The sequence below is a fragment of the Ursus maritimus genome, unplaced genomic scaffold (assembly GCF_017311325.1).
Source record: "Ursus maritimus isolate PB19 unplaced genomic scaffold, ASM1731132v1 scaffold_28, whole genome shotgun sequence".
Lineage (NCBI taxonomy): Eukaryota > Metazoa > Chordata > Mammalia > Carnivora > Ursidae > Ursus > Ursus maritimus.
The window spans coordinates 5,240,678-5,267,177 of record NW_024425341.1 but is presented as its reverse complement, the minus strand read 5'-3'; the positions used below and the strand labels follow the sequence as shown (position 1 = coordinate 5,267,177).

Sequence of the window (26,500 nt, the reverse complement as noted above, 5' to 3'; positions counted from 1 at the left end):
AGTTCACTAATTTGTTCTTCTGCCTCATTTACGCTGGCCGTCAGAGCATCTAGTTTTGCCTGCATTTGATTCATAGCATTTTTAATTTCTGCCAGATCGCTCTCATTTCCGCCCTTAGAGATTCTATGTTCTCGCTAATATTTTCGTTAATATTTTTTTCAAGTCTACACCTCATCTTGACCATTGTTACTCTGAACTCCATTTCTGATAATTTGGTTATGTCCATATCCATCAGTTCTGTGGCAGAGGCCACAGACTCATTATCTTTTCTTTGCTGGGGGGGATTTCTCCTTCCCGTCATTCTGCTGAGGAGAGGTTGCGGGGTTGCCCAGAGCCCAAGTTATTGACCAGGACCCAGGCAGCGTGCTCTTGTTTTATAGGGACCTTAGGGGATGTGGGCTTCTTGATTTTTCAGCCTGCCTTCTGGGGGAGGGGCCTGCTGCACTGATACTCAGGGAACCCTGTTTGGGTAGAGTCTCCCTGTCCCCTGCAAGGGGAGATGGGGATTGGCACAATGTGAGCTGGTATTTCCAGGCTTTTGTTCTCTGACGGCTTTCCCTGGCGGTTTTCTGTGGCTCTTCTGAGAGAGTAGCAGTGGTCAAATCCTAGCCTCTGTCTCAGAACAGAGAGATCGCAGTCCGCTCTCCCCTGAGCTCTCTTGGCCTCTTTAACTCTGTTTCTGTTGGTGCTGCTAAAAACCCTGCAGCGTCCGTGGTTGTGCACCCCATAGCCGGTGTCCCAGCCCTCACTTCCAGTTGCAGCTCGTCTCTGTCCTTTGTGTTTCTAACACCACCTGCTGCCCCTGCCCCCGGTTCCCACGCCTGCTCCCGAGCTCTCTGTTTCAGTGTGGTTTGAGTGTGCAGCTCCCGAGCTCCAGATTTCAGTCTGGCCACATGCACGTTCCCAGGCTCATGGTCTCAGTCTGCTCTCTCGCAGGTGCCGGTCCGTGAGTCTGGCCTGCTCCCCAGTGCAGGTGGCTACTGATTCCCCGTGCCTGAGCGCAGCGGCTCCCTCCCCCTTCTGTTTATCTTCCGATATCTGTGTGTGGATTCAGGGCTCCCTGCTTCGTACCTCAATACTCATCACTGGAGAGGTTCATTTGTAGAGATCCAGATGTATCTTCCTGCACCTCAGGCTGATTCCGTGGGTTTTCAAGATGGTCTGGTACATATCCAGCTCAGCTCAGGGGCCCAGCTGAAAAATGGGACCCCTACTCCTCCACCGTCTTCCAGAGTTTCCTGAACAAAATTGATTCTTATAATTCAGTGATCCTACTGGCATAGTATTTGGATGTTTTAATTTATGTCTGCTTTTTAAATGTGGGTTGCTTGTGTCTTAAACTTTCACATTAAGATAGCCTGCATACACAAGTGAATTCAAAGGTGGAAAGAGGAAAGTATCATAGGAAATGGCAAGAACTGTGAATGTGGAAGTCTAGGGAAGACTCATGGCAAGGCTTGCTCTTCTGTCTGGTTGCATCATTTTACAAGAGTAAAATATTTATAGGGAACATGGAGTTACCAGTTATTCAATGAAATTGAATTATTTTATGAATATTGCTTTCTTTTCATTCCTTGCTAAGACCAGTTTCATTAAACTATGGAAGTTTAATTGAAGAAGAGGAGATGCCATTTTTCAGAATGGAATACATTGAGGGGAACACGGGCTTTATAATCTTTTACTTGTTTGTTATATTTTCTAACTCTTAGTTTTCTCATCTGAAAAATGAGTACATGATAGCTACATTGTACATGATCCATTACTTGTGAGGATGTAAGTAGCGAAGTTACATCTAAAGTTGTTTATCATTGTGCTTCATCTCTTATTTAGGAGTTGGGAAAACTTAGGAGGGTATACAAGAGCAGGGCAGTGAGAACATGGAATTTAGGGGAAAAAAATGTAGAAGAGAGAAAGGCCTTGAAAGGAAAATGGAAAATAAAGTAGTGGGGAAGATAAATTTTTCTTTTTTCAAAATGCTGTCAAGTGCTAGCCTTAACCTCAAAAAAATTGTAGAAAGCATTTCCCATTTCCGATGGGAAAGTACCATTACTTTTTTCTATCACTTACTTTCTCTGCGTCTGAACCTAAGACTTAGGCTAGTTATCATATTTTCAGTAAACTTTTATAAAGTAATGTGGGAACAAAGCTAACAGAGCATTAGGATTCAAAGGGTAAAATCTCAACAAAATAAATGGAAAAACTTCTGTATAATTGATTACAACTAATATTTGGGAACACATGCTCTTAAGAACTGCCATTTTAGGGAGCAAAAAGGTGAATAACTTGGGATTACATATAGTTGGCTAAAAGTAGTTTCCAGAACCGAGCCAAAATGTTATATAGTTTTCAATTAGAATTTTCCTAACCTTTCAATTTTGGTGATAGGATTATCAAAATTTATAGTATTATAGTAAAAAAATATATTAATATTTAATAGTAAAATTTTATTATGTAATGTTCAAAGATGAATTCGGGGATAAAAAAAATACCTGAATTTGAAGTCTTAAATGACTGTATGTGAATGCTGATCCTGCTAATTTACAAACTGAGTTTTATGAGGTTTTCAGCTTTTCTGAACTTTAGTTCAATTTCTATATAATGTTGGTGGCAATACCAATCACCCTGATTTGTCATAAGGATTAAATATTCAAGTATCTAAAATACCTAGCTAATAATAGGTGCTCAATAAATGTCATTTTTCTCCTTGTCTGATAGATTTTTACTATGTATTGGAAGTGACTTATGTTATGGAAATGTTCTCTGAAGTTATCTTTATTAGTGGTATGTGGACAGATATCTCTGATATCTGTTGGAAAGCTCAGAACTAAGCACAGTATAGTCTGTTTAATAAAAGTTTTTTGTTATTATGAAAAATCAATAGAAAATTGATTCTGTGTTTAAGTACTGTGTACTTGTGATAAGTAATACCAATAATAAAGATGATAAAGTTCCTGCCTCAAACAACTTACTACTTAATGAATCATCTATCATATTATATATGCACTACAAACCTGTGAATAAAAAATGAAAAAAACATTGAAATAGAAAAGATTCAAACTTTCAAAGAGCTTGATTCTTAATTTTATAATGGTCAGGGGAAAGCCTGAGGGCGTAGAAGAGAAGTTTGAAGAATTGTTGACCTATATCTGGGAATTGACATAAATGGATACAGGGTTTTCTCCATTCCTAGGCAAGAGACATCATATACATGTATAAATATCTTTCTCTCTATATAAGAATTTATATACAGTCATGCCCAGAAACTCAAAGTTTTCTCTTAGGTACATGTAGTTTATAATGTTTATAAAAATAAAGTTAAATTAAAAGTAGTCTTAATTTTTTTTATTGTGGTAGGAAAACTTAACAGGAGTTCTCTTAAAATTTTAAATGTGCAATACAGTATTGTTAACTATAGGTACTTGTTGTATAGCAGGTTTCTAAAATGTACTCATATTGAATAACTGAAACTTTATACCCATTGAATAACTCCCCGTTTCCACCTCCTCTTAGCCCCTGACAACTACCATTACACATGGTACAAACTCTGCATCCATTAGTTTGACTATTTGAGATATATATGTGAGATCGTGCAGTATATGTCTTCCATTACTGGCTTATTTCACTTAGCATAATGTCCTCGTGGTTCATCCATGTTGTTGCATATAGCAGGATTGCCTTCTTTTTTAAGGCTGAATAATATTCCGTTGCATGTATGTACCACATTTTTTTTTAATCCATTCATCTGTCAGTGGAAATTTAGGTTGCTTCTGTATCTTTGCTATTGTGAATAATGCTGCAGTGAACATGGGAGTGCAGATATCTCATTGAGATCCTGATTTCAGTTATTTTGGATATATACCCAGAAGTGGGATTGTGGGATCATATGGTGGTTCTATTTTAATTTTGTGAAGAACTTCTCTACTGTTTTCCGCAGTGACTGCCCCAATTTACATTCCCACCAACAGTGTACCAAGGATTCCAATTTCTCCATATCCTTGCCAAATCTGATCTTTTAAAATGATAATAGCCATCTTAACAGGTGTGTGGTGATATCTTATTGTGGTTTTGATTTGCAGTTCTCTGATGATTAGTGATATTGAGCACCTTTTCATTTTCCTGTTGGCCATTTGTATGTATTTTTGAATAATGATCTATTCAAGTCTGTGGCCATTTTCTAATTGGCTTGTTTGGTTTTTACTATTATGTTGTACTTAATTTTGTTTGAACAAGGACATGTATCCCAGTGAATAAAATCACATGATCTATCCAGGAATAATTTTGACCTCTAAGCACTTGTTATAAACATTTATCATTACCTATTAAATTTAACATTTTGAAATTAATTTATATTATATAGAGTTGTGTTTTCAGAAGTGTAATGCCAATGACATTGTATGGATTTACCTCTAGGCGATCAAGTGGTGTGAAGACTTTTAGCAGTTGCAGTTTGAGTGACTTTGAAAATTTCATATCAAATATGGGTGCCAAATGTCTTCAGAATAAGCCACAAATGCAAACAGGTCCGGCATCAATCTGTGGCAACGGCAAAGTGGAGAGAGGTGAAGTGTGTGACTGTGGTACTGAGGAAGTAAGTCTGATAAATAGGAAAGTTAATTAATAAATTTATTGTTTTAGATCATCTCTTTGTCATTAATGCTGTGTATCTCAAATATGACTGAGTATCACGCAGAATATTTACAGGAAGTGAAATCCAGTTTGAAATACATACAAGAATATACTATATAGATGTAGGTTGAAGGATTTTGAACAAATATAAAATGTACTCTTAAAAATTATTGCTGATGGGAAAAATGGGAGTCTAGAATGAGCTTTTATGTTCTAAACTAAATATATGAGATCTTTCCAAGCCTGTGCTTAACCTCTGAATATTTTATAAATGTTTTATCGAAGATTAATGTGTTAGCCGACCATCAAGTATCCTTTAGGATATTATTTCACAATGGAATCTGTAATATGGTAAGGTAAGGCTCTTAATATTACAGTCTGAACATAGGGTGGTTTTAATTATTCACTTGGTAGTGAAACTCTGAAAATATAGTGAATGTAAAAGGCCCAGGTTGTAGTACTTTTAGACAATTCAGTATTTGCAGCCATGCTGCAGATATTGTACATTTCCATGATTACAAGATAGATGGAAGTGATATTAGGGTGTGATACATATATGGGTCTGAATATACTTGTATCCATACCACACTGTTTTAATTACTGTCCCTTTCTAATATGTTTTGCCATTTGTAGAACATTTCCTCCCTCTTTTTTTTTTTAAAGATTTTATTTATTTATTTATCTGACAGAGATAGAGACAGCCAGCGAGAGAGGGAACACAAGCAGGGGGAGTGGGAGAGGAAGAAGCAGGCCCATAGCATAGGAGCCTGATGTGGGGCTCAATCCCATAACGCCGGGATCACGCCCTGAGCCGAAGGCAGACGCTTAACCGCTGTGCCACCCAGGCGCCCCCATTTCCTCCCTCTTAATTCTGCTTTCCAACTTTCCTCCCTTTCTCCCTCCCTCTCCCCTTCCCTCCCTCCTTCTTCCTTCCCTCCTTCCTCTCTTTCTCTCTCTCTCTTTCTTTAATTTCTTAATTTATTTTTCTCCTAATTTCTTTCTCTTAAAATATAATTAACATACAGTGTTATGGTATTTTCAGGACCATAGTATGATTCAATAATTCTGTGCATTTCTTGGTGCTCATCATAATAAGTGTACTCTTAATCCTCTTTATCTGTTTTCTCCATTCCTCTGCCTACTCCCCCTCTAGCAACCACCATTTTTTCTCTGTTTTTTTGTTTGTCTTTTTATTGTTGTTGTTGATTTGTTTCTTAAATTCCACATATGAGTGAAATCATATGGTATTTGTCTTTCTCTGACTGACTTGTTTCATTTAGCATTATATCCTCTAGGTCTATCCATGTTGTCACAAATGGCAGGATTTTATTGTTTTGTTTGTGGATAAGTAATATTCCATTATATCTATCTATCTATCTATCTATCTATCTATCTATCTAGCTATCTATCTCTATCTATCTATCTATCTATCTATCATCTATCATCTATCTATTTATATTCTATTATATCTATAGATATAGAATCTCCCACATCTTCTTTGTCCATTCATCTGTCATAGGACACTTGAGTTGCTGCCATATCTTGGCTATTATAAGTAATTCAACTATAAACATAGTGGTGCACATATCTTTTTGAATTAGCGTTTTTGTTTTCTTTGTGTAAGTACATTGTAGTAGAATTATGGGTTTCTTTGATATTTCTATTTTTAATTTCTTGAGGAAACTCCATACTGTTTTCTACAATGGTTACAACAATTTGCATTCCTAAACAATGCAAGTTATATTTTCCCACATTTTTACCAACACGTGTTATCTTATGTTTTTGATTTTAGCCATTCTGACAGGTGTAAAGTGATATCTCATTATGGTTTTGATTTGCATTTCCATGATGATGAGTGATGTTCAGTATCTCTTCATGTGTCTGTTGGCCATCTGTATGTCTTCTTTGGAGAAATGTCTATTCAGGTCCACTGCCCATTTTTTAATTGGAGGGTTTTTTTTTGGTGTTGAAGTGTATAAGTTCTAAATATATTTTGGATATTAATCCCTTATTGGATATATAATTTGCAAATATCTTATCCCATTCAGCAGGTGCCCTCTTGTTTCATTGATGGTTTCCTTAGCTGTGCAGAAGCTTTTTATTTTGGTGCAGCCCCGGTAGTTTAATTTTGCTTTTTTTCCCTTGCCAGAGGATACATATCTGGAAAAATGTTTCTATGCCTGTGTCAAAGAAATTACTGCCTATGTTTTCTTCTAGGAGTTTTATGGTTTCAGGTTGGTCTCACATGTAGTTTCTTAATCTACTCTGAGATTATTTTTGTGTATGGTGTAAGAAAGTTGTCCAGTTTTATTCTTTTGCATGTAGCTCTCCAATTTTCCTAACACTAAAGTGTTGAAGATTCTGTCTTTTCCACATTGTATATTCTTGCCTCCTTTGTTTTAGATCAATGACCCATATAAGTGTGGCTGAGCTTTAGTTCTGAACTTTGTATTCTTTTTTTATTTTTTATTTATTTTTTTTAAGATTTTGTTTATTTGACAGAGACAGCCAGCGAGAGAGGGAACACAAGCGGGGGGAGTGGGAGAGGAAGAAGCAGGCTCCTAACAGAAGAGCCTGATGTGGGGCTCGATTCCAGAATGCTGGGATCACGCCCTGAGCCGAAGGCAGACGCTTAACGACTGCGCCACCCAGGCGCCCCTGAACTTTGTATTCTGTTTCATTGATCTAAGTGTCTGTTTTTGTGTCAGTACCATACTGCTTTGATTACTATAGCTTTGTACTATATCTTGAAATCTGAGATTGTGATACCTGTTCAGGAAAACCTCTGATTATCAGTTTTACCTAATCTAAAAAGTGTCTGAATAGAATGATACAGTACATATCTATCCTTTCTTCCCCCCTCTCCCCTTCTCTCTCTCTTTCTTACTTACTTTCTGTTTATTTATTTGTTTATTTAGGTAATCTCTATACCCAATGTAGGGCTTGAACTCATGACCCTGAGATGAAGAGTCACATACTCTTCTGACTGAGCCAGCCAGGTGCCCCGGCTTCTTCCTTTCAATACTGTGTTTTGAGATTCATTCAGCGTTGTTTTATGTCACAATTGTTTCTTCCTTTGTATTTTGTGTAATACTTTGTTGTTAAATAGAAGATAATCTGTTTTTTCATTTACCTGCTAATGGATATTTGAGTTGTTAACAGTGGTGGGCCATTATTCCAAATTCCTAAAACTAGAATTGCTGGATCATATAAGTGTATGTTCATGAGAAACTGGCAAACTATTTTCCAAAGTGTTGTATTATTTTACACTCTTATCAGCAACATATGAAACTTAATTTCCTCCACATCATCACCAAAATGTGATGTTGCAGCCTTTTAAATTTTAGCCATTACAGTGGTTTTGGTTTGTATTTTCTTTGAGTATAATAATGTTGAGCATGTTCTCATGTTCTTGTTAACCATTAAGTTGTTTGTTTTTTTATTATTGATTTGTAAGAGTTTTTTTCCTATGGGATGGATACTAGTCCTTTGTTAGACATGTATATTACAAATATTTGTTTCCAATCTATGTATTACCTTTTTGGTTGCTTAACAGCATCTTTGAATAGCAGGGATTTTTTATTTTTTATGAAGACCAATTTATTATTTGTTTTCTTCTATGGTCATCCTTTTTTTGTGCTAGGAAATCTTTGCTTACTCAAGGTCATGAATATCTTCTCCTATGTTTTCTATGAGAAGTTTTAAAATTATCACTCACATTTAGTCTTTGATCCATTTTGGTTGTGTTTTTGTGTTTGGGAAGATTTTTTTGAGGTTCATTATGCTCCATTTGAATATCAAATTTTTCTAGCAGTATTTGTTAAAATGACTATATTCACTATTGTATTACCTTAGCATTCTTATGAAAGTAAATTACTATACATGTGTGTCTATCTCTGGATTCTTTTCTGTTTATTTATGTAACCATACTTATGCACTACACTGTTTTATTTAATGTATTTTCACAGTAAATCTTGAAAACAGGTAATGTGAATCAACCAACTTTGTTCCTTTTTTCCAGGATAGTTTTATTTTTCTGAGGCATTTGTATTTCCATATAAATTTGAGAATCAGCATGTGAATGTAGGGACTTTATTGGAATTGTGTGGTATTCATATATCAATCTTGGGAGAATTACTTTTTCTATTAAAATTGAGTCTGTCAATCAATGTACATGCTATATATCTCCACTGCTCTTCTTCTTCTTCTTCATTTAGTTTTTCTATAGTTTACTTGTTTCTGTAGCATTGTTTTAAAATTTTGTTTAACAATTATCCATTGCTAATATATAAAATACAATTGACTTTTGTGAATTCACGTTGGATCTAGTGTCAATTAGAAATGTTGAGAATGGTCTTTGCTTTGTTTTTATTTGGGGGGGGAAGCTTTCTGACTTTCACCACTAAATGTAATGTTAGACAAAAGCTTTTTTGGTAAATAAGTACCCTTAGCATTTTGAATAAGTTCCTTTCTATTTCTAGTTAGCTGAGAGTCTCAAATCAAGAATTAGTGTTGAATTTTGTCCAGTATCTTATTTTTGTGTCTATTGAGCTGATTCAAATGAGTTTTCTCCTTTTTAAAATTAATTCATTAATTAATATGGTGCATTTCATTGATTGGTTTTTGAATGCTAACCCAACCATGCATTCTTTTTTTTTTTTTTAAGATTTTATTTATTTATTTGACAGAGAGAGACAGCCAGCGAGAGAGGGAACACAAGCAGGGGGAGCGGGAGAGGAAGAAGCAGGCTCCCAGCAGAGGAGCCTGATGTGGGGCTCGATCCCAGAGTATCGGGATCACGCCCTGAGCTGAAGGCAGACGCTTAATGACTGCACCATCCAGGCGCCCCCCCAACCATGCATTCTGACATTAGCTTCACTTGCATTATTCAGTATATATAGAGCTAGATTTAATTTGCTGATATTTTCTTTGGGATGACAGCACTTACCTTCACAAAGGGATTGCAGTCTGCAGTTTTTTCTTTTTCTTTTCTTTTAATATTTTCTGGTTTAAGCATCAAGGCAATTATGAACTCAGTACTCTCTGAAAGAATTTATTTAAGATTGGTATTATTCCTATTTATTTACTACTCAGAGTGGTAAGATCTACTCTCTTAAATCTACCTTCCTAGAGGTTTTATGGCTTTACATTTTACATTTAATTTATGATCCATTTTGAGTTATTTTTTGTGAAAGGTAGAGTCACTGTCTAGTCATTATTTTCCATGTGAATGTCCAGTTTTTCTAGCAGCATTTGTTGGAAAGACTATCCATTCTCCATTGAGCTGCATTTACTCCATTGTAAGTGGAGTTAAAGATTTATTATCTGTGTTGGTCTGTTTCTGGGGTTTTTATTTTGTTCCAGTGATTTGTTTGTTTATTTTTTTGTGAATACTATACTGTCATTATAATTTATACTAAGTTTTGAAGTCAGGTGTTGTCAGTTCTTCAGTTTTTTTCCTCATTTTTTTCTTCTTCTTTTCCTCCTCCTCCTTTTCCTTCTTCTTCCTCTTCCTTCTCTTCAGTATTATGTGACTATTCAGCATTTTTTTGCATCTCCATATAAACTTTAGAATCAATTTGTCAATATCTACAGAATAACTTGCTGGAATTTTTATTGAAATTGCATCAAATCTGTAGATAAAATTGGGAAGAACTGACATCTTAACAATATTGAGTCTTCCTATCCATGAGCATGGAATATCTCTCCATTTATTTATGCCTTCTTTGATTTCTTTCTTCAGAGTTTTGTAGTTTTTCTCATACAGATTCTGTAATAGTTTGTTAGAACTATTCCCAAATACTTCATTATTTTAGTGCTAATATAAATGGCATCATGTTTTTTATTCAAATTCCCATTTTTCATTGTTGGAATACAGGAAAACAATTGACTTTTTTTTCAAAAGATTTTATTTATTTGACTAAGCCAGAGAGAGAGCATGAGCACAAGCAGAAGCAGAGGGTGAGGGAGAAGCAGGCTCCCTGCTGAGCAGGGAGCCCAATGTGGGGCTCGATCTCAGAACCCCAGGATCATGACCTGAACTGAAGGCAGACACTTAATTGACTGAGCCACCCAGGTGTCCCAACAATTGACTTTTGTTTAACTTTGTGTCCAGCAATCTTGCTATAATAAATTATTAGTCCAGGAGATTTTTTTTTTTTTGCTTTTTGATCAATCATTTGGGATTTTCTTTACATAGCCAATCACAGAATATATGGAAGAAACACGTTTTTGTTTTCTTCCTTCTCAACCTGTATATTTTTCATTTCATTTTCTTGTCTTACTACATCAGCTAGAACTTCCAGTAAGATGTTGAAAGGAGTGGTGAGGACCATCCTTGTCTTGATCCTGATCTCAGGGGGAAAGCTTATAGTTTCTCACTGTATATATGATATTAGCTGTAGGTTTTCTCTGTATGTTCACTATCAAATTTAGGAAGTTCCTCTCTATTCCTAGTTTGCTAATATTTTGTATAATTCATTAAGTGAGTATTGGATTTTGTTAAATGCTTTTTCTACATCAATTGTTACAGTCATATGGTTTTTCTTCTTCAGCCTGTCAATATGATGAATTCATTGATGTTTGAATGATTATGAGAGATACTGGTCTGTAATTTTCCTTTTTTGTAATGTCTCTGGGTTTGGTGTTAGAGTAACCCTGGCCTCATAGCATAAGTCAGGAATTTCAAACATCAGTTTTGGGAGAGTATTATGTCCGTAATTCCCTGGGGTGATGGCAGTATGAGGTTTTCCTGGCTTCTGTCCTAGTTGCTTCTTCTCTTGGCTAATTTTAATTTGCATCTTTTCTGTATAATAAATCATAACTGTAAATATAACAGCTTTCAGTGAGTTTGTGTGAGTCCTTCTAGTAAATTACCAAATCTGTGAGTGGTTTTGGAAATCCATTGAACTTGTGTTTGGTGTAAGTACTGAGAGAAATTTTGGGAACGTTCTAACACTGCGGTGGGCATAAACTCTACATACCCCCTCCCCAGCATTATTGAAGTATGACTAACAAGTAAAAGTTATGTTTTTAAGGTGTTCCACATGATGTTTTGGTATATGTATACCTTCTGAAATGATTCCTACAATCAAACTAATTAACATATCCATCACTTCACACAGTTACTGTTTTTTTTTTATTTGGTGAGAACACTTTATCTATCCTCTTAGCAAATTTCAAGTGTACAATACAGTATTGTTAACTATAGTCATCATGCTGTACAGTGGATCCTGAAAACTAATTCATTCTTAAATGAAAATTTTTACCTTTTGAACCGTATTTCCCCTTTTTTCCCACCCTCCAGACAGTATTAACCACCATTCTGCTGTCTCTTACTATTCTCTAATTTCTGAAAAAAGTTGTTTCATATATTTTTCCTAGTTTTCTAGTTGAGTAAGAGTTGCTTGGTACCAGTTACTCTGTTTTGACCTGAAGTGAAAGTCTTACTTTAGTGTTTTAATTGTTTAGAGATGCAGAAATACAAATATTGACAGCATTCATATTCTTCCCCAAAACTAAAAAAAAAAAGCCCAGTAAATATAGTTCCTGCCAAAGTTTATATTAGTATCATGATGTATTCTTGCTTGTGCATTCCATTAATTCATAGCAATGTGGAGCTGTTAGCTGTTGTAATTTTCGAACTTGTACACTGAAACCAGGATCACGGTGTGATGTAGGATTATGCTGCAGGAACTGTCAAGTAAGACTTAAATTTATTAATATCTTCTAAGTATATAATGAATCATGTCTTAGATACTTTAAATCACTTAGGCCTATAGCTGTAAATAAAAATAAATGAACTTTCTGAAACTAATATTATACTTTATGTTAACTAACGAATTTAAATTAAAACTTAAAAAATAAGTGAACTTTCAAATAAAGAAAAATATATTAGATTCAGAATCAGATTTCTGATTTTGTGAACCTTAATTGGATGTTCAGGTTTTCTTCTTATACCATTATTCAGCCTAATTTGATGCTGTTCTTCTTAAGCCTTGATTGAGAGCTATCATACAATTTTCAATACAGAAGATCTCCCTTAAATGGGACTTTTTATTTACTCTATCCATTATTTATATTTTTAGAAATAAAAATATTGTTGCTGGTTGTGATAGGTATCTGTAGGTATGTAATTGAAAGACACTGCAGTTTCCCATAAATGTATAAATAATGAAACTTACTAGAATAGCACTTTCTAAATGCTACATTATCACAAAGTTTAAATTACAAACTTATTTATTTGAAGATCATTTAATTGAAAGATCCCATACTAGTTTATATGTTGAAGATGTTGACTTTTGTCCCATTTTCCTTTTCAGCTCCTGCAATATATTTGTAACAGATTTGTCATATGACAATCCCTTTATTGAACTACCTACCATGGGTTCTGTGTTGTTGACTATCCTCGACTAAGGCAGTTTTGTTATTTTTTTCTAGAATCTTATCATGTGATTACATTCTTACCTCTGTGATCTTTTTATTGTCAATTGGAAATCATCAATTAAGAAGTATGAGATAGATGCCCCTTTAAGACTGTTTATATACATTTTCAGATTCTATATATGAAAGTGTTAATTAACTACAGGATAATTCAGCATAACAATCATGATTGAGTTTCTTCTCTAAGAACTGCCTCTTTAACTACCCTTTTGTTTTCCTCGATTAATTCTCAGTTATTTATGTATCACACCTGTCATAGAATTACAAATATTCCATACTTACAAAATATGCTTTGAATTAGTATATTTTATTTGGAAATTGTTGAATTACACTGTTTTCACCCAAGAAATAATTATTTCAGGGTAAACATGATTTTTCCTCCCTTTCACTGAAACACAAACAGAACTTTGGCTGTCATCACATCATATTTGTGTTATACTTTTCCATGTGTATATGCTTATTTCCTGTTGTAGTTGATAACATTTTTTCCAATATGATAAGCATAATGCTTTATACAAAGAAGGTACTAATAGACACTAATGAATAAATAGATCATTAAACTATAAATAAAATTAATTTAAAAATAGAACAGTTTTGAAACAAGTATTGAAAAACACAGCAATCTTAAATGTAATGCTTTATTTTTTTATATTTTAATTTCTATTAGATCGAAAGAGCAGGTGTTCAATGTAGGGGACAAAAACATCGACAATGTGATTTTCCTGAGTTTTGTGATGGAAACTCACCAGACTGTCCATATGATATAACTGTAAAGAATGGACAGACATGTAATCAACAATATGTATGTTATGATGGAGTCTGCCATGATACAGATGCACGTTGTGAGATCACATTTGGAAAAGGTATTATTGTTTGTAGTATCTGCATAGTTGGTACTTCATATTTTTATATGACAAGTAGAAATTAATTATATATAATTATATATGTGTGTGTATATGCATATTACATTTATAAATATAATTATAGAAATGTACATATGTACACACATATATAATTATATACATAATTATATACATATGTATGTATGTGTAATTTAAATTATGTATATTTAAATTCTTTAATATCTGTACTTTTATTTTTTCAAACTTTATTAAGGTATAACTGACAAAGAAAGATACATATTTAAGGTATATGAATTGATGTTTTGATGTTTTATGAAATAATTGCCACAATCAAGGTACTTAACATATTAGTTACATATATATATACCAAGAAATGAAATTGCTTGATCATAATGTAGTTCATTTTTAATTTTTGAGTAGTCTATATACAGTTTTCCATTATGGCTGTACCAAATTCATTCCCAGCAACAGTGGACAAAGGTTTCCCTTTCTCCACATCTTTGCTAGCACTTGTTATTTTTTATCTTTTTGATAATAGCTATCCTAAAAGGTGTAAGTTGTGGTTTTGATTTGCATTTTTCTGATGATTAGTGATGCTGAGCACTTTTTCATAAATCTGATGGTCATTTGTATGTCTTCTTTTAAGAAATGTCTATTCAGGTCTTTTGCTATTTTTAAATCTCATTATTTGTTTTTGCTCTTGCGTTATTACGAGTCATTACATATTTTGTAGATTAACCCCTTATCAGATACATGGTTTGCAAATATTTCTCCTATAGGTCTCATTTATTAAGAAGTTTTTTAGTTTGGGGGTGCCTGGGTGGCTCAGTCGGTTGAGTGTCTGACTCTTGGTTTCAGCTTAGGTCATGATCTCATGGGTCTTGGGTCCAGCCCCACGTCAGGCTCCCTGCTCAGTGGGGAGTCTACTTGAAAGATTCTCTCCTTCTGTCCCTCCTCCCTTGCTCTCTCACTCTAAAAATAAATATTTTTTAAAAAAGTTTTTTAGTTTGATGCAGCCCCACTTGTCTATTTTTGTTTTTGTTGTCTGTGCTCTTATGTCGTATCTAAAATACTGTGTTAGAACAGTGTTCAAGTGGTTTCCCCCTGTTTTCTTCTTGTAGTTTTACAGTTTCAGGTCTTAAGTCTTTCCTGACCCTTACTGCCTTCTGCAGCTTTATTGAGATATAATTGATCTATAACATTTTGTCATTTTAAGGTATATAACATGTTGATTTGATATGCTTATATATTGCAAAATGATTACCACCATATTGTTAGCTAACACCCCCATCATGTCCTATAATTACCATTTCTTTTTGTGGTGAGAACATTTAAAATCTTTTCTCCTAGTAACTTTCAAGGATGTAATACAGTATTATTAAGTAGAATCATCATTAGAACCCCAGAACTTAATTCATCTTATGACTAGAAATTAGTACCCTTTGACAAGCATCTCTCCCTTTCCCCCACCTACCAGCTTATGGTAATCACAGGCTATGTACTCTTTGTTTCCTTGAGTCAGTTTTGTTTTTTATGGGTTTTTTTTTGGTGATTTCACATATAAGCAATACTATAGAACATTTGTCTTTCCTTGTCTAACTTCTTTCACTTAACATAATGCCCACAGGTTTATCAGTGTTGGCACAAATGGAAGGATTTCTTTCTTCCTCATGACTGAATAAAATGTTATTTTATATAAATACTACATTTTCTTTATCGATCCATCCCTTGATAGACACTGTTTCCATATCTTGCCTATTGTGAATCATGCTGATATAAACATAAGTATGCAGATTTCTATTCAAGATCCTGTTTTCGTTTCCTGTGGATCTGAGGTGGATTAGAAATGGGATTGCTGGATCATAATAGTAGTTCTACTTTTAACTTTTTGAGGAACCTCCATACTGCTATTCATAGTGGCTATATCAATGTACATTTCTACCAACAGTGCATAAGTGTTTCATTTTCCCTGTATTTTTGCCAACATTTGTTATTTCTTGAGTTTTTGATGAGAGCCATTCTAATAAATGTAAGTTTTCTCATTGTGGTTTTGGTTTGCATTTCTCTGATATTAGTGATATATTGAGCATATTTTCATGTACCTTTGGCTATTTTTATGTCTTTTAAAATAGTCTATTGTATTCCTTTGCTCATCCCTAAATAAATTTGTTTGGGTTTTTGCTATTGAGTTTTACAAGTTCTTTATATATTTTGGACATTTTCCTTACCAGATACATGATTTGCAGATATTCTCTCCCATTCCATAGATTGTCTTCATTTCTTGATTGTTTCTTTTGCTTTGTAGGATCCTGTTAGTTTGCTAAAATTCCATTTATTACTTCTTGTTTTTGTTACATGTGCTTTGGTGTCATATCTAAAAAGCGATTGCCAACAACAATGTCAGTGTCAGTGCTTTTTCCCTATGTCATCTTCTAGGATTTTTATGGTGTTCGTTCTTACATTTAAGTCTTTAATCTATTTCAAGTTAATTTTTGTGACTTGTGTAAACTAGGGGTTTACTTTTATTGTTTTACATGTGAATATCCTGTTTTCCAATGTCATTTATGGAATAGATTCTCCTTTCCCCATTGAGTATTGTTGCTCCCTTATCAAATATTTGTTGAGCATATACACGGGGTTTGGTTCTGGTTTCTCCATTGTTCCATTGGTCTGTTACAATTATTGCAGCTTTGGAGTATAATTGAAATTGTGTACCTCTAGTTTTGTTTTTTCTCAAGATTTCTTTGGCTTTTCAAAGTTTCTGTGGTTCCATACAAATTTTAGGAATTTTTTCTCTTTCTGAAATTATGGTAATTATGGCCTCTTGGATTGTGCAACGTAATATAGATTACGTTGAAACTACAGATGGTATTGGGTAGTACTGACATTTTAACACCATAATTCTTCTGATCCAGGAACACAAGATATCTTTTCTTTTGTATCTTAGTTTTTTTCATGAAAGTCTTGTAATTTTCAGGGTACAGATCTCTCACTTACTTGATTAAATTTATTCTGAAGTATTTTATTGATTTCGATGCTAGTGAGAATGGTATTGTTATCTTTATTTCTTTTTCAGGTGTTTTGTTATTAATGTATAGAAATTCAAATGATTTCTGTCTGTTGATTTTGTACCCTACAGAGTGACTGAATTTAATAGTTCTAACACACCTTTTTGATTGGGTCTTTAGGACTTTCTCTATATAAGATTATATTTTCTACAAGGCAGTTTTACTTCTTCCTTTCCAATTTGGATGCCTTTTATTGTTTTTCTTTCCTGACATCTCTCATTACAACTTCTGTTACTATGTTGAATAGGAGTGGTGTGAATAAGCACCTTTGTCTTATTCCTCATCTTAGAGGAAAAGCTTTCAGCTTTTCACAGTTGAGTATGATGTTGGCTGTGGGTTTATTATATGTGGCATTTGTGTGTTAAGGTATGTTCCTTCTGTACTCAATTTGCTGGTTATTTTTATCATGAAAGGATGTTGTATTTTGTCAAATGCTTTTTCTGTATTTATTGAGAGGTACTTATGATCTTTTATCTTTCATTCTATTAATGAGGTATATCACAGTTATTTATTTGCATATGTAGAACTATCCTTGCATTCCAGAGATAAATACCGTTTGATAATGGTGTTTGGTTCTTTTAATGTTCTGTTGAATTTAGTTTAGCAATATTTTGTTGAGAATTTTTACATCTGTATTCATTAGAGGTGTTTGTCTATAGTTTTCTCCTTATAGTCTTATTTGACTTTGGTATCAAGATAAAGCTGACCTCATAGGATGAATTTGGAAATGTTCTCTCCTCTTCAGTTTTTTGGAAGAGTTTGAGAATGATTGGCATTAATTCTTCTTTAAGTGTTTGGTATAATTCACCAGGGAGACTATCTGGTTTGGCCTTTTTTACGTTGGGAGGTTTTCGATTACTGATTCTGTCTCGTTCACTATTGGTCTGTTGTGATTTTCTGTTTTTTCATGATTTAGTATTGGTTGGTTATGTTTCTAGGAATTTATCTACTTTTTCTAGGTTATCCAATTTGTCAGCATATATTGTTCATAAAAGTTGCTGATGATCCTTTGTGTGTTATGTTATCAGTTATAATGTCTCTATTTTATGATTATTTATTTGAGTCTTCTTTTTTTCTTAGTCTAGTTGGATATTTGTCAATTTTGTGTGTCTTTTCAAGAACCCAGCTCTTATTTTGTTAATCTTTTTATTGTTTTTCTCATCCCTATTTAATTCATTTCTAGTCTGCTCTTTGTTATTTCTTTCCATCTGCTAATCTGGTGGCTTGTTTATTCTTTTTTCATTTTCCTTGAGGTATAGAGTTAGGTTGTTTGAGACCTTTCTTTTTTCTTATTTGGAGGTGTTTATTGCTATAAACTTCCCTGTTAGAACTGCTTTGCAGAATCCCATAGATTTCGATATGTTGTTCTTCCATTTTCATTTGTTTCAGTATATTTTTTGATTTCATGTTTGATTTCTTCTTTGACCTACTGGTTGTTTCAGAACATGTTCTCTAATTTCCGTGTATTGGTGAGTTTTCCAGATTTTCTTCCATTATTAATTTTTAGTTCCATATTTTTGTTGTTGGAAAAGTTACTTTGTATGGTTTCAGTCTTAAATTTGCTAAGACTTGTTTCATGACTTATCATATGATCTGTCCTGGAGAATGTTCCATGCACACTTGAGAAGAATGTGTATTCTGCTGCTGCTACATGGAATACTCTGTATTGTCTGTTATATCCATTTGGCTCAAAGTCTGGTTCTGGTCCAGCTTTTTTTCCTTGTTGATTTTCTGTCTGGATATCGATCCATTGTAGAAAGTGGAATATTTAAGTCCCCTAGTATTATTGTATTGTTGTCTGTTTCTCCCTTCAATTTTGTTAGTACTTGCTTATGATATTTAGGTGCTCCAATATTGGGTGCATATATATTTATGATTGTCATATCTTCTTGATGAATTGACTGCCTTATTGTATAATGATTTCCCCCCCCCTCTTGTTGCCATTTTGGCTTACAGCCCATTTTGTCTGATATATAGCTATTGCTGCTTGCTTGTTTTCTGCTTGCATGGAAAACATTCCTTTTTTCATTCCTTTACATTTGCTTATGTGTGTCCTTATAGCTGAAGTGAATTTCTTGTGGGCAGCATATACTTGGGTCTTGTTTTTCTACCCATTCATGAAGGAACTCTATGTCCTTTGATGAGAAAATTCAATTCATTTGCATTTAGAATGATTGTGGATAGGCAAGGACTTACTAATTCCAACTTGCTAACCGTTATTTTGCTGTTCCATAGTTTCTTTGTTTCTTCCTCTCTTTCTGCCTTCCTTTGGAATTTGTGATTTTTCATAGTAGTATGCTTTGATTCCCTTCTCTTTATTGTTTGTGAATCTACTACAGATTTTTGTTTATGATTACTGTAAGACTTACATAAAATATATGTATAGCAGCTTATTTTATGCCAATAATAATATATTTGATCAATTTCAAAACCCTTCCCATTTCTCCCCTCCTGTTATGTTTTTAATGTCACAATTACATCTTTCTGTAATATGAATCCAATAAGAAATTACTGTAGCTATTGCTATTTTTAATACTCTTCTCCTTTAACCTTTATACTAGAGTTAACACATCACAATATTACAGTTTTAGAGTATTATGAATTTGATTATGCCCTTGCCTTTGCAGATGTGTTGTATATTTTCATTTGTGTTCATGTTACTAATCTGATTAGCTTTTTTCATTTCAGCCTGATGAACTCCTTTTAGCATTTTTTCTAAGGCAGATTTAGTGTTGATCAATTCCCTTAGCTTTTATTTATTAGGGAAAATCTTTATGTCACCTTAATTTCTGAGGGACAACTTTGCTGGGTAAAGTATTTTTGGTTACCAGTTTCTTTCTTTCAGAACTTTCACTATATCATCCTATTGTCTCCTGACTTGCAAGATCTCTGCTGGGAAATCTACTGACAACTTTATGGGGGGGTTCCCTTTTATGAGAGACAGTATTTTTCTTTGGCCACTTTCTCTTGTTGATTTTAGATAGTTTTATTACAGTGTGTCTTTTTTATTATTATGTATCTTGGAGAAGATCATTTGGATCGAAATTTTGAGGTGATCTGTTAACGTCATAAACTTGTATGTCCAAATCTCTCCCCAGGCTTGAGATGTTCTTAGTCATTATTTCTTTAAGTAAGCCTTCGACTCCGATGATGCATACATTATTTCTCTCAGAGGTGTCCTATAAGTCACATAGGCTTTCTTTATTCCCTTTTATTCTTTTTCCATTAGTTTCTCTGATTGGATAATTTCAGTTGGTCTGTCTTCTAGCTTGGTGATTTTTCTGTTTGCTTGGTCAGTTCTACTGTTGAACTATTCTACTGAATTCTTCAGTTTAGTTATTGGATTATTCGGCTCCAAAATTTCTGTTTGGTTCTCTCTGTTTTCTATTTGTTGAACCTCTCATTTTGTTCTTGTATTGTTTTTTATTTTATTAAATTGTTTATCTGTATTCTTGTGTTCTCTTGTAGCTCTCTGAGCATTGTTAGAACAATTATTTTGAATTCTTTATCAGACAATTCCTGGATCTCCATTTGTGTGAAACTATTTGCTGGAGGTTTACTGTATTCTTTTGGTGGTATCATGTTTCTCTGCTTCTTCATGATCCCTGTAGCCATGTGTAGTTATCTACTCATTTGAAGAAGCCGTCACCTCTTCCAGACTTTATGGACTGACTTTGGTAAGGGAAGGCTTTCATCTATGGGAGGGGTCTCTTTTGAGTAGGTGGTGACCCTGAGTCTAGTGGTGCAGTGTACCCAGTTTGGGTATGTGTTGGAGGCATGGGGTCCACAGGGTGTAATATCTCTTTGGCTTAGTCCATTGGGGTTCATGGCATGGACATTGTGTGGTCAGACAGTCTGCAGTGGCTGCTGGAGCAATTGGAGTCCTCAGCAACATCTCCAGGTCCAGTGGCGAGACTAGGGACAGGCAGTGGTGGTGGCTGGAGGTGATTAAGTGCATACCCTTGGCTGCAGAGGACTGTCCCAGGTGCCCGTGTAGGGGTAGGGGCTGGTTGGATACACACTTATAGTGATAAAGGCCAGGACAAGCAGCAATGGCCGAGGCCAATTATGGGCTCACTAGCAGCTGTCTTGTCACTGGCTGTTGGCATACTCTACCATAGCTGCACCCTCCTGCCCAGGCATACACACTGCATTAGATGTTGATGATAGTGTTTGGGCCACTTGTCTGCAGACGCATAGTGGAGAGGCTAGCTCCGGGTTGGCCCTGAGGCTAATCCGTTTGCCCAGTCTATGCCCTTTGGTTGGGGAATTTAATCCATTTAATTTTAAATTCATTTTTAGTAGGTGAAGACTTACTATTGCCATTTGTTTATTGTTTTCTGTCTGTTTTGCAGTTGTATTGTCTCTGTCATTGTTGTCCATTGTAATTTTATGATATTTTGGTAGTAACTTTGATTCTTTTCTATCTTTTATGTATCTGTTATAGATTTTTCCTTTGTACAGCTTGAGGGTTATATAAAGTGACTTGTAGTTGTGACCATCTAAGTTGATAACAGCTTAACTTCAGTTGTGTCCAAAAAAATTTATACTTTTATTCCCCCTCCACACACTTCGTGCCCTTTTAGTCAGAATTACTTCTGTTTATATTGTGTATTCAAAATACAAACAAATTTTTATATTTTAACTTTTGTATTAGATTGAAAGTAATTTATAAATCATCATCACAGCTTTATATTATTCTGTAGTTGTTCGTATATTTACCTTTATCATTGAGATTTACATTTTTTTATGCTTTTTCATTGTTGCTTAGTGTGTTTTCATTTTAATTTAAGGAACTCCCTTAAGCATTTCTTGAAGGCAGGTCTAGTTGTGATAAACTCCTTCACTTTGTGTTTGAGAAAGACTATCTTTCTTTATTTTTAAAAGGCAGTTTTTCTGGATATAGTACTCTTGCTTGGCAGATTTTTTTTGAACTTCAAATATATCATCCACTCCATCCTAACCTACAAGGTTTCTGTTAAAAAATCCACTCAGTTTTGTGGGGGTTCCATTGTATATGAGTAGCCACTTTTCTCTGCCTTCTGTCAAATTCTCTTTTTCCTTGACTTTTGATAATTTGTTTACAATGTGAATCTGTTTAGTCTTATTCTGGTTGATCCTATTTTGGATCCTTTGACTTTTGTGAACCTAGATACCCATTTGTCTTTTAAGATTTGGGAATTTTTCAGCTATTTTTCCTTAAATAAGCTTTCTGCCTCTTTCTCTTTCTTTTTCTTTTAATGTGACTGTAATAATGCATTTACTGATTCATATGTTGGTGTCTCATAATCCTGTGGGACTTCACTCTTTTTTGTTCTTTTTTCCCCTGTGCCTGGACATGTCTTCAGATTTGCATATTGTTGACTTATTTCACTTAGCATTATCTCCTCCAGTGCTATGGACTCTGGGAAACAGACTGAGGGCCTCAGAGGGGAGGGGGGTGGGGGAATGGGATAAACTGGTGATGGGTAGTAAGGAGGGCACGTATTGCATGGTGCACTGGGTGTTATACGCAACTAATGAATCACGAACTTTGCATCAGAAACCAGGGATGTACTGTATGGTGACTAACATAATAAAAAAACATAAATAAATAAATAAATAAATAAATAAATAAATAAATAAATACCAGTAAGGGAGGAATAAAGATTTGCATATTGTTTCTTCTGTTTGCTTGATTCTGTTGAGGTTCTCTATTGCATTTTTGTTTTTTATTTTTGCTTTATTTTTTTATTTTTTAATTTTAATTCCCTTGTAGTTAACATACAGTGTTATATTAGTTTCAGGTGTACAATACAGTGATTCAACAATTCCGTACATCACCCAATGTTCATCAGGAGAAATGCACTACTTAATCCCTATCACTTATTTCATTCATTCCCCCACTCACCTCCCCTCTAGTAACTAACCATCAGTTTGTTCTCTATAAGTAAGAGACTGTTTCTTGATTTGCCTCTCTCCACTCTCTGTTTCTCTTTGCTCAATTGTTTTGTTTCTTAAATTCTACACAAGAGTGAAATTATATGGTGTATGTCTTTTTCTGACTGACTTATAGCATTATAATAACATGCTCTATCCATGCTGTGCAAATGGCAAGATTCATTCTTTTTTATGGCTGAATAATATTCCACATATATATATACTACTTCTTTATTCATCAATTGATGGACACTTGGGCTGCTTCTATATCTTGGCTATTGTAAATAATGCTGCTATAAACACAGGGATGCATGTATCCTTTTGAATTAATGTTTATGTATTCTTTGGGTAAATACCCAGTAGTGTGATTGCTGTATCCTAAGGTAGTTTTATTTTTAACCTCTTCAGGAATCTCTAGACTATTTTTCAGACTGATTTTACCAGTTTGCATTCCCACCAGCAGTGCACAAGGGTTCCTTTATCTCCACGTCCTCACCAACACCCATTGATTCTTGTGTTGTTGATTTTAGCCTTTCTGACAGGTGTGAGGTGATATCTCACTGTAGTTTTGATTTGCATTTCCCTCATGAGTGATGTTGAGCATCTTTTCATGTACTTGTTGGCCATCTGCATGTCTTTTTTGGAGAAATGTCTGCTTATGTCTTCTGCCCATTTTTAAATTGGATTATTTGTTTTTTTGGGTATTGAATTGGGTAAGTTCTTTATATATTTTGGATACTAACCCTTTATCAGATATGTCATTTGTAAATATCTTCTTCCATTCAGTCAGTTGCCTTTTAGTTTTATTGATTATTTCCTTCACTGTGCAGAAGATTTTTATTTTGATGTAGTCTAAATAGTTTATTTTTTTTTATTTCTCTTACTTCAAGTGACATATCTAGAAAAAAGTCACCCCTAAACTTTTTTCTTAATACAAGCATTTACAGCATCAATTTCACTCTAACATTTGCTTTTGCTCCATCCCATACGTTTTGAAATATTGTGCTTTCTTTTTCTTTTGTATTGAGACATATTTTGATTTGCCATTTTATTTCTTATTTGACCCATTGCTTGTGCAGCAGTGTGTTGTCTAATATTTACATATTAAATATTTAGTATTTTCATTATAGTTTTTCTGGCTTTGTTTTATTTTTGCTTTTTTAGTTTTGGTTGGAATAAAACTTAGTATGATTTCAGTCATCTTAATTTTATAATATTTGTTATGTTTCTTTTTTAAAAAAATAATTTATTTGAGAGAGAGCGAGAGAGAGCACAAGCAGGTTGAAGGGCAGAGGGAGAAGCAGACTCCCCACTGAGCAGGGAGCCCAATGTGGAACTCAATCCTGGGACTCTGGGATCATGACCTGAGCAGAAGGCAGGTGCTTAACCAACTGAGCCACCCAGATGCCCACTGTTATGTTTCTTTTTACATGATGACATGACCAGGGGATTCTTCTGTGTGTAATTAAAGAAAATGTGTATTCTGTTTTTCTTGGATGAATGTTTTATATATATACTCCATGTATTCTGAAGTATGCCTCAAGTAAAAAATAACTTTAACTGAGGGTACTTGTTTAAAATAAAACATATCAGAGGGGAAGTGGGTGGGGGATGGGTGAAATAGGTGAAGGGTATTAAGAGTACACTTATCATGATGCACACTGAATAATTATGTGTGGAATTGTTGAATCACTAAGTTGTACATCTAAAACTAATATAACACTGTAAGTTCACTATAGTGAAATTAAAATTAAAAACTTAATAAAAAGTAAAATTAAAAGTACATGGAAATAAATGAAAATGAAACACAACAGTTGAAAACCTTTGGGATCCAGCAAAAGCAGTTCTAAGAGAAGAAGCAAGAAAAATCTCGAACAATTTAATTTTACACCTATCAGAGCAACATGGGGCACCTGGGTGACTCAGTTGGTTAAGCATCTGACTTCAGCTTGGGTCATGACCTCGGGGTCCTGGGATCAAGCCCTGCATTGGGCTCCTCACTCAGTGGGGAGTCTGCTTGTCCCTCTGTCTCTCCCCCCACTTATACTCTCTCTCTCAAATAAATAAATAAAATCTTAAAACAACAACAACAACAAACAAAACCCCAAACTACCACAAGGAAGGAAATAATAAAGATTAGACCTTTTCTTAAACTCTCAATTGGCTTGTTTTATTTTTCTCCATGGTACTTATCATCATATGACTCACCACTTTTTTGTTTACGTATTTATTGTCTGTCTCCCTCACCAGCATGTAAACGGGGAGCTATATATCTTACGTCCATTGCTGTATCTCCAACACATAGAATAATACACGGCACAAAATAGTTGCTCAATCAATTTTGTTGAATAAATGAATAGCAAAAGGTTCTTTTACAACTGTATTTTGCTTTTGTAAGCAGCTTACGTATCTGGCTGTATCGTGAGGAGTTGAATGTTGTATCAGTTAGCAACTTTTATCCACATTAGTAGTATGCCTGAAGAAAAGGGGATTAAATAATAGAGATTATTTTGTACACGTAATGACAGAGACAAGAGATGCTTTTTAGTTCTGGATCATTGAATTTCATCACTGTCAAATCTCCACACTGACTTCCCCATCACTCTCTTGAATTTTCCCTTCATCATGTCCAGGTGGTTTTTTTCTTTAAAGATAGGGAAAAGGGGCTTATAGGTTTCTACCTATCTCTTTTACAAGAAAGCACAATCTTTTTCAGAAGTCCTCAGCAGAATTTTCCTCAGGATCCACCGGCCATGATTAAGCCACATACACATGATCTGGTTGCAAAAGAAGTTTGGAAATGTAATATCTGGCATTTTTCAGTCTTTATGGTGGATGTTGGTTTCTTCTAGCAAGAAGTAGGGTGTAAGAGTATTTTAGATAGGTACATGAATTATGAAAATTATTTATTGTGAAAGTAAAAAAAAAATAGTGCAAGCATGACAGTAAAGGGAATCTGATTTTCAAAGTCTGTGTCAAGGATACATAATGGAATTGCAGAGATTGTGGCAATCTGGAAAAAGTATCATGTCTAAGGAGGGCCAATGAATCTCAGTTCTCCCTAAGTCATGAAATCTGAGCTGCCTGCCATGAACACAATGCTGTATGACATACAAAGCCAGAAAGGTGATGTGCAAAATGCCAATGAGGTAGATATAAGTAAGTTTATGTGAGCAGGTGGTTATAGTCTTATGCCACCTACTTCCAGCTACATCTCTAACCCTTTCTCAGTGCATATGTATGGCTTTATTGGGAGTTTCCTGTAGCCAGTTGCTAGAAGAAGAAAAAACTGAGGTCTGGTACAGATGAGTCTGTCCAGTATTTTGACATCAGTTGGAAGTGCATGCTTTCTGCTTATTATGATCAGAGTTTTCTGAAAAACAGCAACCTAGGAAATTTCTCCAGAAAACCTAGAATTTTTTAGGTTCTAGAAAATGTAGACTTTCTAGGAAAATTCTCTTATTGTGCAGTATGTCTAGTTTAATGCTTTGTCTGAAGAGAGATATCCAGAGGTACAGGTTCATTAATCTTGATATTTGACACGGCTAATGATGTGCACTTAATTAGAAATTGGAAAAATAA

General features: G+C 34.5%; 1 protein-coding gene across 1 annotated transcript in view; it reads left to right on the top strand.

Moving 5' to 3' along the window:
- Positions 1 to 26,500, top strand: part of LOC103659147 (disintegrin and metalloproteinase domain-containing protein 32) — a 169,775-nt gene that overhangs the window by 81,158 nt on the left and 62,117 nt on the right. The window contains exons 12-14 of the mRNA XM_040643171.1: positions 4,411 to 4,588; positions 12,236 to 12,328; positions 13,736 to 13,931. Of these exons, the coding sequence (XP_040499105.1) occupies positions 4,411 to 4,588; positions 12,236 to 12,328; positions 13,736 to 13,931 (467 nt within the window). The remainder of the gene's footprint in view (positions 1 to 4,410; positions 4,589 to 12,235; positions 12,329 to 13,735; positions 13,932 to 26,500) is intronic.